At 49.4% G+C, this 13495-nt stretch overlaps 1 protein-coding gene across 7 annotated transcripts in view; it reads left to right on the plus strand.

The window, feature by feature from the left end:
- NCOR1 (nuclear receptor corepressor 1) overlaps window positions 1-13495 on the plus strand; it is a 2268409-nt gene that overhangs the window by 766189 nt on the left and 1488725 nt on the right. For all 7 annotated transcript variants that reach the window (XM_069615218.1, XM_069615220.1, XM_069615222.1 and 4 more), the window contains one exon: window positions 2228-2367. In XM_069615218.1, the coding sequence (XP_069471319.1) occupies window positions 2228-2367 (140 nt within the window). The remainder of the gene's footprint in view (window positions 1-2227; window positions 2368-13495) is intronic.

Here is a 13495-nt window from a genome sequence, read left to right on the forward strand (position 1 = left end):
ATCATCATTACTGTGTGTAATATTGTGTAGGTGTCTTTCTCCTAAATTACATCTGAAACGTATATGTACAGTGCCTACCACCAGGCATGGGGTCTACATTTTGGGCTAAGGATTAAGTTGGGCCTTTACTGGCAATTTTTCAGTTTTTTATCTACACTATGCGCTGCTACGTGTTCTTTGTAACCTAAGCACTTCTTTTCTCCCATCATAAATATGTGGGTGACTTTATATAAAGTGTATATTTTTACAGTCTACCAGTGTGGTGTGTTCTTGCGTGGTGCCTGTTGGGACTAATTGTACCTCCCTGCCAACCTTCCTCCCTCCTAAAGTTAAGCCTGACTGCTCTTGCTACGCTTACCATTGGAGAGTTTGGTCTTTCCTTTTTGGTGACACACTGCTAAACCATTAGGTTAGATGATTACACAGCCCTCAGTATATGGCTGTGCAAAAATCTCCCTAACACTTAGGCACTATGATTTATAATAAAGAAACCCTTTCAGACAACATGCCACCTTGTCTGGGATGTTGTACAAATGTCCTAGCCGAACACTCTTCAGGGTTGTCACTATGGTTTAATTGTTCTCCCTCTTTCCTCCCTATCCTCTTCTCACCCTCTCCGTTCTGTTCCTCTGATGTTCCAACTCTCCTCTTCTACCCCTCCACTTTCCTTCTCTGCTCCCACTCCCCCCTCTGCCGCCTCACCCACCTCTGCCCCCACTCTTTCACCCCCACCGCCTCCTCTTCGCCAAGCAATACCCTATCTCCGTCACTATGTCTTAATCCTACCACACTCCCTCTGCTCCACCCTCTGCCACATGCAATACCCTATCTCGGCCACAATGCCCTAATCCTGCCACACTCCCTCGGACTATCTCTTCCAACTACCTCCCTTTTTCTGCTTTACTCAGCCCTCACCATTTCTCCCACATCACACTCTCCTGTCCTCCTACCATCTGCTCTTGCACTTTCTCCAATTCATCCTACAATATCTCTCTTTTCTCTGTTTCTCTCACCTTTTACACCACCCTACTATCACTGCATACAACTGGTGTCACAATCAATACCTCACCTGTACTCTGCACTAACTCGGCCACCTATTCTTCAGCACATCCCTCCTCAGTCTGTCCAATTCCTTATCTCTCAGTGAACCTGAACACCCCTGCAAAACCTCCATCTACCTTCCATTCGCCCCCCCCCCCTTATTTACTGTTCTCTTTCTGACCCCTCCACCCCACTTCCATGGGCTCCGGTGGTCACCTGTCTCTTCTGACCAATCCGTGCCTGTCTTTTCCCCCCAGGTCGGGGTTGCACAAGTGAGATACTTTAGCCCCTTGCTCCGCCCCCTTTCAGTCTGTTCGCATGATAGCCAGGTGCTCGGCTGCTCGTTTTTCCTTATGACATTCATGTGCTGGCGGGTGGTGTTGCTAATTCATTTTGGGGAATGGTTTCTGTGCCTCTCCTTTTCCCCTGCAATCTCTTCACTCCCAGTTTGTTTTCTGTTGCTCCACCATTCACCCCAAGGTCTGTTTGGGGTTGATAGGTCGGGTGTTGGGTGTCTCTTTGATGTTTGACTGAAAAATGTCAGTTAAATTCCCTTTCAGTCTTGCTTTCATTCCGCTGGTTCCAGTATGGCTTTTATTGGTTGCTCCTGGTTGTACTTTGTGTGTTGTGACTTTTTATAAAAAAATGGGGCTTGTTGCTAGGAACAGTTTTGGGAGGCATCATGAAACAGGTCGGTACCAACATTAACAGGTTTAGCACATTTAAGGACTGAGCCCCCTCTCTGCCTTTGGGACAGGGCTGGCTCTGGCTTGTGCCCATGTAATTCCCCTGTTCCAGCTCAGGAGGTGGTCACAGGCCCATGACTCTGTCACTGCCCTATGCTGGCTGAAAAGATTTCCAAATCCTGTCTGTGCATGGGAGGACATGTTTTCAATGACAAATCTGTGGGATGAAGGACTTGCAAATCAGAATGCTCATCACACAAGGTAATTCGATGGTTATTTAAGCTTTTTCAGTTGCTGTAAGATACATCATTTAATAATCCCCAGTGATTTTCCAAAATGTTAATTTTTGGGGGTGAGGGGTTTAGGGGGGAGGGGTTTTGATAAAATGAGAGCCCGATCAAAAGAAATAAGCGAATATATTTTCTGTGATGTGGGGTAGAAAAGATTTGTTAAGAAATAAATATATTTTCAAGTAATATTTTGATTTCCTTTGCTGGTAGGATTGGTTGAGCATGGGCGGAACTGGGGAGCCATTGCCAAGATGGTGGGAACCAAAAGTGAAGCTCAGTGCAAGAACTTTTATTTCAATTACAAACGGAGACATAACTTGGACAACTTACTGCAGCAGCACAAGCAGAGAGTGAGTATAGCATCATTGCATATGCCTTAAACTGGTCTTAAGACTCCTGTGTATCATGTCTTTTCACAATATAACTTTGTTGCCCAAAATAGATAATGCATTAGAGTGAGTACATATTTAGGTTTTGCAAATAGCACTCTGGAAAGTGTTTCAGAATTTGTCTCAAAATATTTGAAATGTTTGTGATTTTTAGTAACGTCGATACACTGGTTTCCTTCTGTCAGGAGGGATTTTCCGATTTGACACGGGTGGGCATTTCCGAGAGGCCAACCTCATTGATGAGCAAATGTTTGGCTTTGTCACACGTTGTCAAGCCAAACTATCAAAAGGTATAGTAAGATGAGCATTATGAGATCAGGGGCTGGTGTGCAAGTGCAGTTAACACGTAAGGTGCCATAGTTCCAACCAGAAGTGTACACTTTTTGGGGGCTTGTGAACACTGGTGTGCCTTTTTTCAGTCATGGCCCTTTTGGCTCTGGCTTTTTTGGCACAGAGCGTTGTCTGCAGGTGCCTTTTTGGCTCGCTCTGTTGGAAGTGACGAGCAGGGTGCAGGAACCTAGCAGCTCTGTATATTTCCTTCATTGTAGGCAGGTGGTCCAATATTCAAAAAGTGGATAGACTGTCGATTCTGTGGTGAAGATGCAGTGGAACTTGCACGACATCTTCCTCAGATTGTAATGCCTTGGTTTTACTGTGCAGTTGGGACATTAGAGCGTCAGGGTTTGAACCTTCTGGTTCTCCCGTCTCTCTATGGAAGTCCTTTATGTTTGGCTCACATGAGGGTTTAATTGTTTTTCTTACTTGCATGTGGAGAGAGGAGTATGCTATTTTGTAATGTTAGAGAATTGAAAGTTCTACACTGTGTTTCCTTTAAACTGTCGTTTACTCCATTGTGGCTGTCTACTTCGTATATGTGTAATGCCCCTGCTGTTATGTATCAAGTTATTTAACTGTATGATACAATGAGAGAAAACAGTACATTTCCTTCAATACATTGTTGTCGTAAACACTAATAAATCTTGTGGTTAGGATGACAATATACTTAAGGTATACACAGCGCTCAGTTAAAACAGAAAAGCTACACTTAGCATGTTTGTCGCTGTGTCCTGCATGTCATGTTTGCTGCATACATGACATGTGGGACACAGCAAAATTTAGTTAAAAAAGCTTCATTCACTGAGTGCCGTGTATACCTAGTGTTTAGGATGAGAGTATATTGCTAGATCCCAGTGTCCTGTGGCCAACGTGCTGCGCCTAAACAGTGGGCTCTGAAAGGGCTCGTCCCATTTGTCCTGTCCTGTTGTGAATCTGCTTGAATTCACGTTGTTTGCATTAGCCTCCATCTGCTGGTTGGTGCAGGTTATTGCATTATATTTTTTCGAATTCGAAAATGGGCATCAACAGTGGTGTGTACCTGCAGCACTATCCCTACTCTATTATCAGCGAGAGCAGCAGTGATCGGCTTCACGCTGAAAGGCGCACCACACTGAAAAGCGATGCAGTAGGGAGAGTGGGGGAGGACAAAACAAATCCACACTTCAGTTCCTTAGTTTATAGAATGCTTCTAATCTCACATAGCTCAACTAAGCTAATTTGCTTTCTTTTAACCCCATGAAAAATACTCCATTTCAATTCTGCTCTTTGTGCAACATTAAGTTCCCTTGGAATTTTAGTGTACCGTGCGTGCAATAGTTGTTTTCCAAGGGACCACAATGATTCTCTGTCGTGTAAGCTCTTTAAACTGGAAACACTTAAGGAGCGTATAACCAAATGCTGGTCCAGCCAGGGTTCGAAACTGAGGCGAGCTGGGAGCTATTTAGCTCCTACCTGTTGCCTCGAAGAGACTGGTTAGCTTGATACCGACCTCGACCAGGAGCTACTTTTGGCTCTCAAGGCCAATTGAGGCTGAACAAACGCATCTATGTGAAATTAAATCTGCGCGTTTGGCACAATCTATAAATAAACATGAGGACACCTGTACACCATTTAAGGCATGAGGGAACATAAATAATGGATACAATTAGAAGTATGCATCTTATGTGGAAGATAGATTTGTAGACTTCTTTGTACCAACTCCTTGTTCCCCTGTAGTAGGTCCTGGTCAATGGTTAATACTGGAACCCTAGGATTTAACTCATGTTTATCTAATCTTAATTTCGGTCCCTCTCAGCCTATGCTATGCTGTCATAAAAAGCACTTGGAGAGTCGACAGCTACCACCGAAGAACTCCAGGCAGAGCAAGCGAATGTTAGTAAAGATTTTTATTTAGTCCACTTGCTCTACATAGTTTCTATGGACTTTTTGAAGGGAAGTAAAGCCTTCCACTTCACTTCCCTTGCCTTTTGCTCATTTGTTATGGGGAAACAGGTCAGTCCTTCAAACTATCAGTACTGGGAAACTATTTCCCTTTTATGATCTTTTACATTTCTGTAACTTTCTGTAACTTAACATTTTTTACAGTGCCATCAAATAGGGATACTTTTCTAAAAGGCCTACATTTTTACACTTGGGATTTGTTTGCCTAAAGACAAGCTGGTGGCACTAGATATTAATTTACCATTTTTGCATTATTTTTAGAGTGCATATTGGTTTACACACATAGCTACTAAACGTGGTCAGTGCCCTAAATTGGCCGTGCCACGAGATCTTTGCTTGTTCTTTGGCCTTGCCCTTCTTCCTTCCTTGCCAGTTCAGGATATCCTGTGTAAAGCCATGCACTTGCCTGTGAAAACTGCTGCTTTCCTGGGCTAGTCCTGTCCTGCCTTGAGTCAGTGTGGCCCAGTCTGGTTCCATTCCACATCCATGGAGCCAGAGTTTCTAGGTGTGAGTGAAACCAATAGTTGTCCATGATTGGAACACTACTGGCTGTTTTGTTTGAATGGTGCTAATCGTACTCTTGCGTCCCGTCCCCTTTCCTCCATACTGCATGGGCGTCCCTCGCTAGGGATGGGAGACAGAACCTCTTTCACCAGAAATACCATCTTCCCCTTTAAATTTAGTGGCGCTAGGGAGCGCAGCCCTGGGAGCGTGCGCTCCCCTGACTCTGCCCACAGTTCCACTCCCCATTCCCCTTTTCTGTGTCGACTGGAATGGGCTGATTTCACAAGCGCTCCTGGGTTTTGCTTCGGCCATGTAATTCCACAGGCTTTTCCCCGGATACTTCTATCTTTTAGTCTTTTTTTTGTCAATCAGGTACTTGGTCCTCCGGTGTCAAGCTCTTCCCAGGCGCATGTCAACTTCAGCGGGCTTCAGCAGGTGTCCAGCCTGCGAGGCGCTCTTTCCTACGTCCGACCCCAAAGCATTTTTTCCTGCTCTGCCTTGGCTCCGACTACGACTGGAAAGGGTGTACCGCGTGTGACACACTGACTCCATGCGCACTGAAGAACAGGCTAGCTAGGTGGAGGGAGCGCTTCGAAAGGTCGCCTCCAGAGCACTTAAAGAATTTGTCAGACAGAGATTGAGGCCCAAGAGAGGGCCGCTGTTTCCCATCACACCCCGTAAGGGCGTTCCCTTCCCAAGGAAGCGCCCGAGCGGGAGGAACCTCTCTGGTGTTCACACCAGCACACGCACCAAGGCTAGTCTAGCTACTGACCTCGCGGCCGAAGGGTTCAGTAGATCCTTCCGGAAGCAGTTCTGAGAGGCTGCATGGTTTTTATCGGGTGGACACCCGAGGAGCAACACCCTAGTACCGGCCTAATGTCCGAGGGGGCAGCTGCGCGCAGCACTACTGGCAACACTGCCCCGGCCTGAGGTGCAGGGTAGGTTTCTTGCTCTGCCGCCAAGAGGCTTGGTGGTGGCCGGGCCCAGGGAGCCAAGTACCATGACTTCGGCACGTGGCACGCAGCTCAACAAAATGGCCGCTGCGCCAGACAAAATGGCCGCTCGTCCAATGCCCCTACTAGAAACTGAGCAGGTGGGAGAACGAGTTTCAAGGTGGAACTGGTGTCAACCCGGTACGTGGCCTACAGTTTATCCATCAGCAGCGCAGAGCAGGTTCCCCCTTGCAACCGAAACAATGCGCTCAGGCCCCAGCAGACTCCAGCCACTCCGTCAATATCACCTGCCATCCGTTTCAGCCTCCGAAGACGGGGTCTTTGAAAGTTTCCTGGCGCTTATGCAAACCAGTCAGATGGTGGCCATCCTGCGCAATGCAGTCAGGGACTTGCTCCCTCCGGTCACTACACTGGCACCCATAGTAATTCCTCCTATGGCTCCGGCACCACAGGCCCCAGCGCAGCCCCCGCTGTCAATGCCGGGTCCTTCGATTCCGGCGCCCCTTCCTCCCACAGTACAGGTGGTTCCACACTAGCCTCTGCTGCAGCTTCTGGCTCCAGTCTCCACACCGCAGCCCACAGCGCCCAACACTCCCCCACCCGCTCTGGACCAGCCAGATACTCTGGTCAACACAGACGAGGAGGAGGACCCTGACACGCCGTCATCAGCAAAGGCCTTCCACGAACGGCTTGCCGTTTTGGCGAAATATTTGGGCCTTCCTCAACCAGAGGTTGAGCAGCCCGAGAAGGGGGTCTTGGCAGAAGTCCTCGCCATATAACCCCTTAGCTGAACGGGTATCCCGATGCAGAAAGATGTTGCCTTGGCCAAGAAGGGGTGGCTCAAGCCACACTCCGCCCAACCTGTCAATCAGCGCCTTGACGCCAAGTTTAGGCAAATGGAGGGGGATCCACTCTTGCTGTCGGCCACCCTCAAACGCACTCTTGAGTGATCGCTGCGGCGGCACTCTACTCTAAGCATCAGTCTTCCTCGGTGCTGCTACGCAAGGAGAAGATCTTGGAGGCATACGGGAAGAAGCTGTACTCCAACGCCTCGCTGCACCTGCATCAATCCAACGCGGATGCCATGCTGGCAGCCGTTAACCAAAGGCTCTGGCTGAGAATAGCGGACTTCCTTCCAGAACGTCAGGTGCAGAGCCAAGCAGCTTCAAGGCGGGTCTAGGAGAAGCCTAGCTGGTAGCACAGGACATCATGGAGTCTACCGTGGCCCACATCGTTACCTCTGACCGAGCCATATGCATCGCCACAGACATGAGAAGGACTGCCTGTCTTCGGCCTACTAAGTTTAACCCTGATGTCCAGGAACGCATATTGGACCTTCCATTTGAGGGTAGTGACCTATTTCACTCTACCACCGATGAGGAATTGGATAAAAGAACAGATTGCAAACTGCCAAGTCTTTATCCTAACAAAGGCCACGCCCAAGGAGTAAACCCAGTCGCATCAGCGCTCTGACAAGGGGCTGGCGTATGGTGGGTTCCGGGGCTTCCAGGAGCAGAGGTCTTGGCCGCCTGACCACTCTCTGAGTCAGCACCAGCGCTAATAACAAAAGGGGGGGGTGAGGCTAGGGCTTTTTCCAGTCCCCCCCCTCCCTCCTCTGCAGCAGCCTCGGAGGTATAGAAAGCATGACGCGTCCCTTCGGGTCCATGTGTCTCCAGTGGGGAGCAGGCATGCCTTTCACGTGCAATTTGGGAGCCAGAACTTTCAGACCCCTGGATCCTCTCTGTAGTATCCTCTGGGTCTCGCCTAACGGTCCCTCCCTCTCCCCCCTCCACTCCCACAGATTGGGACAACAACTCTGTTGGAAATTCGGTCGCTTGTCGAGAGCCAGGCAGAGGAAGAAGTCCCAGTCTCCCAGAGAGGATTGGGCTTCTATTCCATGATTTTCGCCATACAATAGAAGAACCAGACTAGCCTGAGCATTGTGTTGGACCGATCCACCCGCAACCCCTCCTTCCCTCTTCAAAAATTCAAGATGGTTACGCCAGCACTCATTGCAGAGGCACTAGACAAGGGAGACTGGATGTGCTCCCTGGATCTGAAGGATGCTTAGCTACACCTCCCGATTTGGCAACCACATCGCTCCTTCCTGCACTTCAGTATCATGGGCTGCCATTTCCAATACAAGGTGCTACCCTTTGGCCTCAACTCAAACCCCCACTCTATTTACCAGGCTCTTGAATGTAGTGGCAGCCATCCTAGGGCACAGGGCCACCATGTCTACCCATACCTGGACGACTGGCTCGTCGGAGCAAGATCTCTGGAGGTGGTTATCCACACTTCCTCCGCACTTATGAACACATGCCACAACCTGGGTTTTACGATCAACCTCAAGAAGCCTCAGCTGCAGCCTGCACAGAGCCTGACCTTCCTGGGCCTCATCTGGTGTACGAGCTCCAAGAGTCTTTCCCTCGGAGGACAAGGTCATGGCCATCAAGAGAGCCACTGCTCACTTCCTTACCAGACCAGTGACCTCGGCCTGGTGGTACCAACACTTATTGGACATCATGGCAGCGGTCCTACTGGCCGTGCCCCACACGAGACTAAGGATGAGGAGATTACAGCTGCACTTTGCAGACTCATGGAACCAGAAGAAGGGCTCCCAAGCGGAGCCGGTCAGCATTCCTTCTCTCTCTCTACTCGGACCTCAGATGGTGGTCCAGGGATTACAACTTGCGGATGTGCAAGCCCTTCCAGCAACCGGCCCTGCAGTGTACCATCACTACGGACTCCTCCCTCGAAGGCTGGGGAGCCACTCTGGACAGTCACAGCGTCCATGGAGTCTGGACCCGGCAGGATCAGGAGTCTCATATTAACTGGCTGGAGCTTAAGGCCATCTGGCTAGCTCTGAGCTTTGCTTCCGACCAGGTCCCCGCCACTGTGCAGCCTAGCGGTCATCATGTGGGAATAGAGGTGTCACGGTATTCGTTTTATGACGGTACGATAACCTTCTTGCCAAATGACGGTATATCATGGTTATCGCGGTATAGCAGGTGGAGTTAACTGATCTTAATAAATATTTTCTAAAAGGTCATAAATTGACAGATTTATCATCACAAACAAAACCAGGCACCCAGGGCCAGAATTGGGCTTTTCAACATACTTTCCACTGAAATGCCTTGCTTCCACTGTTAGGAAAGATTTCGTAATTGTAAGTAATTTTCCTTCCATGTGGCAACCCCTAAACTTTTTGCTATTGTTTTTAACCTTGTTCTTGACTTTGCCAGAGAAGTACAGCCTTCTGCCGCACTTCTCTGGGCTTTCGCTCCTTTCTTACGGGGAAACTGACATGCCCTTAAGACAGTCAGTACCGGGGAACGCTGTTTCCCGTAGTTTCTTCTATCATGTTGCGGCTTTAGTGCAACATGACACAAGAGGGCACTGTAAGCTAAGTTACAGCTCTCTTGGGTCTCTAGCCTTCTACAGGCCCTAGATACTCTTTTAGGATGGTATTTGATCGGTGCAAGTCATTCAGGGACTCGAATGGTGGCAGCGATCGTTTTGTTTATTTTGAGCTCCTTTTGACGTTCTGAGCACGTTTTTCGCACTGAACCCAAAATGGTGGCCTGGCTCCCAAAATGGCCAGACCACGAGGCTCCTTTGTCTTGTCCACTGACCGTCTTGCTCCCTTCACCTTCCCCAGGTCGAGCGACCCGGGGCCTTCCTTATTTGGGCATGTACTTTCCCGCGAAACGTAGTTGCTTTCGCGGGCTTCTACATGTCGTTTGTGTGCCTCCAGGGTGTGGGCTGGGATGTCTGGTCCCAATACACATCCTGGGTGCCAGAGAGTCTGGGGTGGTGTGAATGCCTGGGACCACCGTGGTCCGTGATTGGTCCACATATGGTATGTGTGTTGATGTGCGGATCTCCCATTGGCTCCCCTCCGTTTTGGCGCGAAGGGAACCGTGGATAAGAGGGAGCTGGAAACACCACTACCATGTCGATCTCCTGAGTTCTCACGAACGAAGGAATACAGGAGCCAAGTATCCTGCAACCACGAGGCTGGACCGAGGAATCGCTGGTGACCCGCTGAAGGAATCCTCCTTTGCACTGCTGTCGTCCTGTGAAACCCTTTCCTCCTTGGATCGAACCAGAAGGCCTGTACTGGTGCTTCGACCTTTGGAATAGCAGGAACAGCTATTCCCGGCGACTTCATCATCTCCTGCCAAGTAAGCCTTCGGAAGTGTCTCTGGGCCATCCAGTTGACTGACCAGCTTACAAGGGAGTCCTGCTCTGTAACTGCCGCCAGGTTGTGTTGTATTTCGAGTCCTTGTCACTCTCCCACGCTTCGTACGCTTGGCGTCCCCAGGTCTGAAGGGAGGAGTGTACATTTGGCTTGAATACACACGGACGCTCCGTTGTCCTGCTGCGGCAACAAACTGTGCTGGTTTCGTCGATTGGGACGTCTTTTTGCTCTACACGACTACGAGGCGTTCCCTGCTCTTCTGAACCTGCCAGCTGCTGAAACTAACGTGGAGAAGCCTGGGTCTGCTTGCTTCGGGGACCGGTGAGTAGCTTAGCTAGGATCTGGTCGCCCTCCTGCAGTATCCCATTGCTTTTCCCTGCTGTGTAAAAACAGCACCCTTTTGGCCGTACTCGCGCTCTGCTTCTGCCCGCTGTGGAGGCTGCGCTTGAGTTGCGGAACCTGTTCTCCTTCTGCTGTGCACTAACCCGAACTGCCTGACTTCCTCCGAAGAGCTTCCCCTTTTGCCCGTTGGCACCGGCGTGGCAGGTACTTTGAGCACAAGGCTCCACTCTTCGCAGGGCTCGGACTTCCATCTAGTTAGGTGCCTCTGAAGGCGAACTGAGTCTAAAGCGTTATCGCACTGCCGGTTTTCCTTTCCTTTCAGGTGGACTACATATTTCGTGCTTTAAACGCTTGCGACTGTGCATTTGTATATATATTGTGTTGATATGGTATGTGTTGGTTTAATATTGTGATATTGTGATTTTCTCGCTACGGTCATTGTTTTAAAGGCCTTAAAATAAATGTGTATCTATTTTTGATATAACAACTGTTTGGAGTAGTTTGTAAGCGCTCTTGCTTTGTGTGCTCATTGCGGGCTTTCAGTCACCCTCACCCCTCTTGAGACCTAGTCTTGACCGCCGCGATCGCTACCTTGATTGGTCTGGCTTGTCCAGAGGTTACCCTGTTCCAAGTAATTAGGTTGGCCTTCTGAACTTCTGCGCCACCAGGACAGAGTTCAGAAATCCGTCTTAACATCCACCAAACACAAACACACGTGTGGAGAGGAGGGGGTGGGGTGGAGGCCTGCTGCAACTGGCAAAGCAAACTGAAAAGCTTTTCTTAAGTGGTCATTTAGGCTTTTTGCTTCCCCACTGGCTACTGGTGAAGATGAACATGTTGCCATCTTGATAACCTGCATGCCACAGATCAATGGAGGCTGATGGTAGTATACGCTTGTGCGCACACACACACACACACACACACACACACACACACGCACTTTCTTTTTACGTTACAGCCTTTAGTTTACTAGCGGGCCAATAGGTGTTCAGTAATCACTGACATCTTACCCTTTGGTATGGCAGCAGGGAATACCCACAGAGATGAGTGAATTTCGCAGTGTGACTTATTAAATGTAAATTCAATGATAGAACCAGGGAAATCCCCCATTGCCATATGTTTAGAGAACATTATCCATTATAAATATATAAACCCCAAAGCCGCCACCCCAAAGTAAACCCTTTTCCTTCTTGGCACTGTATCTATTCTTCCTATTGCTAACATATTGATTTTGTGTAAGGCATGTGTGGTTTATGGAATGGCTTTAAAAACTGCTCCAACTGAAACTACTTGGCAGACGGCACATCCAACAGTACAAAACCAAGACTGTGCAGCAATTGCTTACTGCAGCCTTTCCAAATCAGATTGAAAAGCACACTTAACGGTATGAACGGTATAACGGTATAAACAATGTGACGGTTATTATTGTTCAATTAAGTGGTTCACGGTATCTTTAACGGTATACCGTTATACCGTTACATCCCTATGTGGGAATGGGCCCTGCAGAATAACACATACCTCACGGCCGTCCACCTCCTGGGGGAGGTCAACTTGGAAGCGGACAGACTGGGAGAAGACAATTACGAATTACAATTGAACAACTAGGTGCTGCTGGAGATCTTCAGCAGATGGTGGCATCCTCAAGTGGATCCGTTTGCCTCCTGGGACAACGGAAAGTGCCAACAGTTTGTGTTCTGGCAGGGGCGGTGCCCCGGCTCCCTGGGCGACACATTCCAGATACAGGGGGACTGCATGACAATCCCACTATATGGGAATGCCTTCCCTCCCACACCCCTGGTCCACAGGGTGATCCGCAAGTTAGTCTTCTTGTCCCCTCAGCATCCTTCTGATAGCTCCGTGGTTGCCGGGGAGACCGTGGTTCTCTGAACTGCTCGGCCTCACCGACAGACCACCTATTCACCTTCTGATGAGGCCAGCCCATCTTCTGGCCCAGCAGGGGGGCAGTGTCATCCACCCCGCCCCACAGAAGTTAGCCCTTGCAGCATGGTTCCTGAGCAAGTCACGCTCAAGCACCTGAGCCTATAGCACGCTAACCTGGAAATCATTCAGGGCGCCAGGAGCAAAGCTACCAGGAGCCAATACAAAAGTAAATGGACTAGGTTCTTTCATTGGGCAGACTCTAAGGAGATGGTGCACGCTGTGCTCTCCTTCTTGGCACACCTTGCGCACTCAGGCGTACAGGTGGACACATGCCGCAATTATGTGCCAGCCATAGGGGCCAACAGAAATTCAGAGGAGGAGGTCTTCTCTTCCAACCCGATAGTTGGGAGACAGTTGGCTGGCCTGTCCAGGCTCTACCCGCCCATCAAAAAGCCACACCCTGTGTGGGACCTTAAGGTGGTGTTGGGCGCCTGGGCGCACAAACCCATCGATCCAATTGCGACCGCAGACATAAGGCTGATCACCATTAAAACAGCCTGGTTAGTGGGCCTCACCTCTGCTCGCAGAATCAGCGAGATCCTGGCTCTGGTGGCCTCAGAACCCTATACCACTTTTCACAAGGAAAAGGTGGCCCTGCGGACACACCCTGATTTCCTACGTAAGGTACCCTCTGCTTTCCATCTAAACAAGGAAATATTCTTACCTATGTTTTTGCTGACCCCAAGGACGAGGCTCAGAGAGTCTTGCACTGTCTGGATGTCAGATGCGCTCTGAAATTCTGTCTGGACAGGACCAAGCATTTCCGCAAGTTGGACACCCTGTTTGTCAACTTCGGGGGATCCAGGCCCGAGTATCGAGCATCCAAGGCCTCTATTGCACGGTGGATGGTTTCGGCCATCAAGGAGGC

This window comes from Ambystoma mexicanum, chromosome 9 (assembly GCF_040938575.1).
Source record: "Ambystoma mexicanum isolate Mex_15411 chromosome 9, UKY_AmexF1_1, whole genome shotgun sequence".
In the NCBI taxonomy this organism is placed as follows: Eukaryota; Metazoa; Chordata; class Amphibia; order Caudata; family Ambystomatidae; genus Ambystoma; species Ambystoma mexicanum.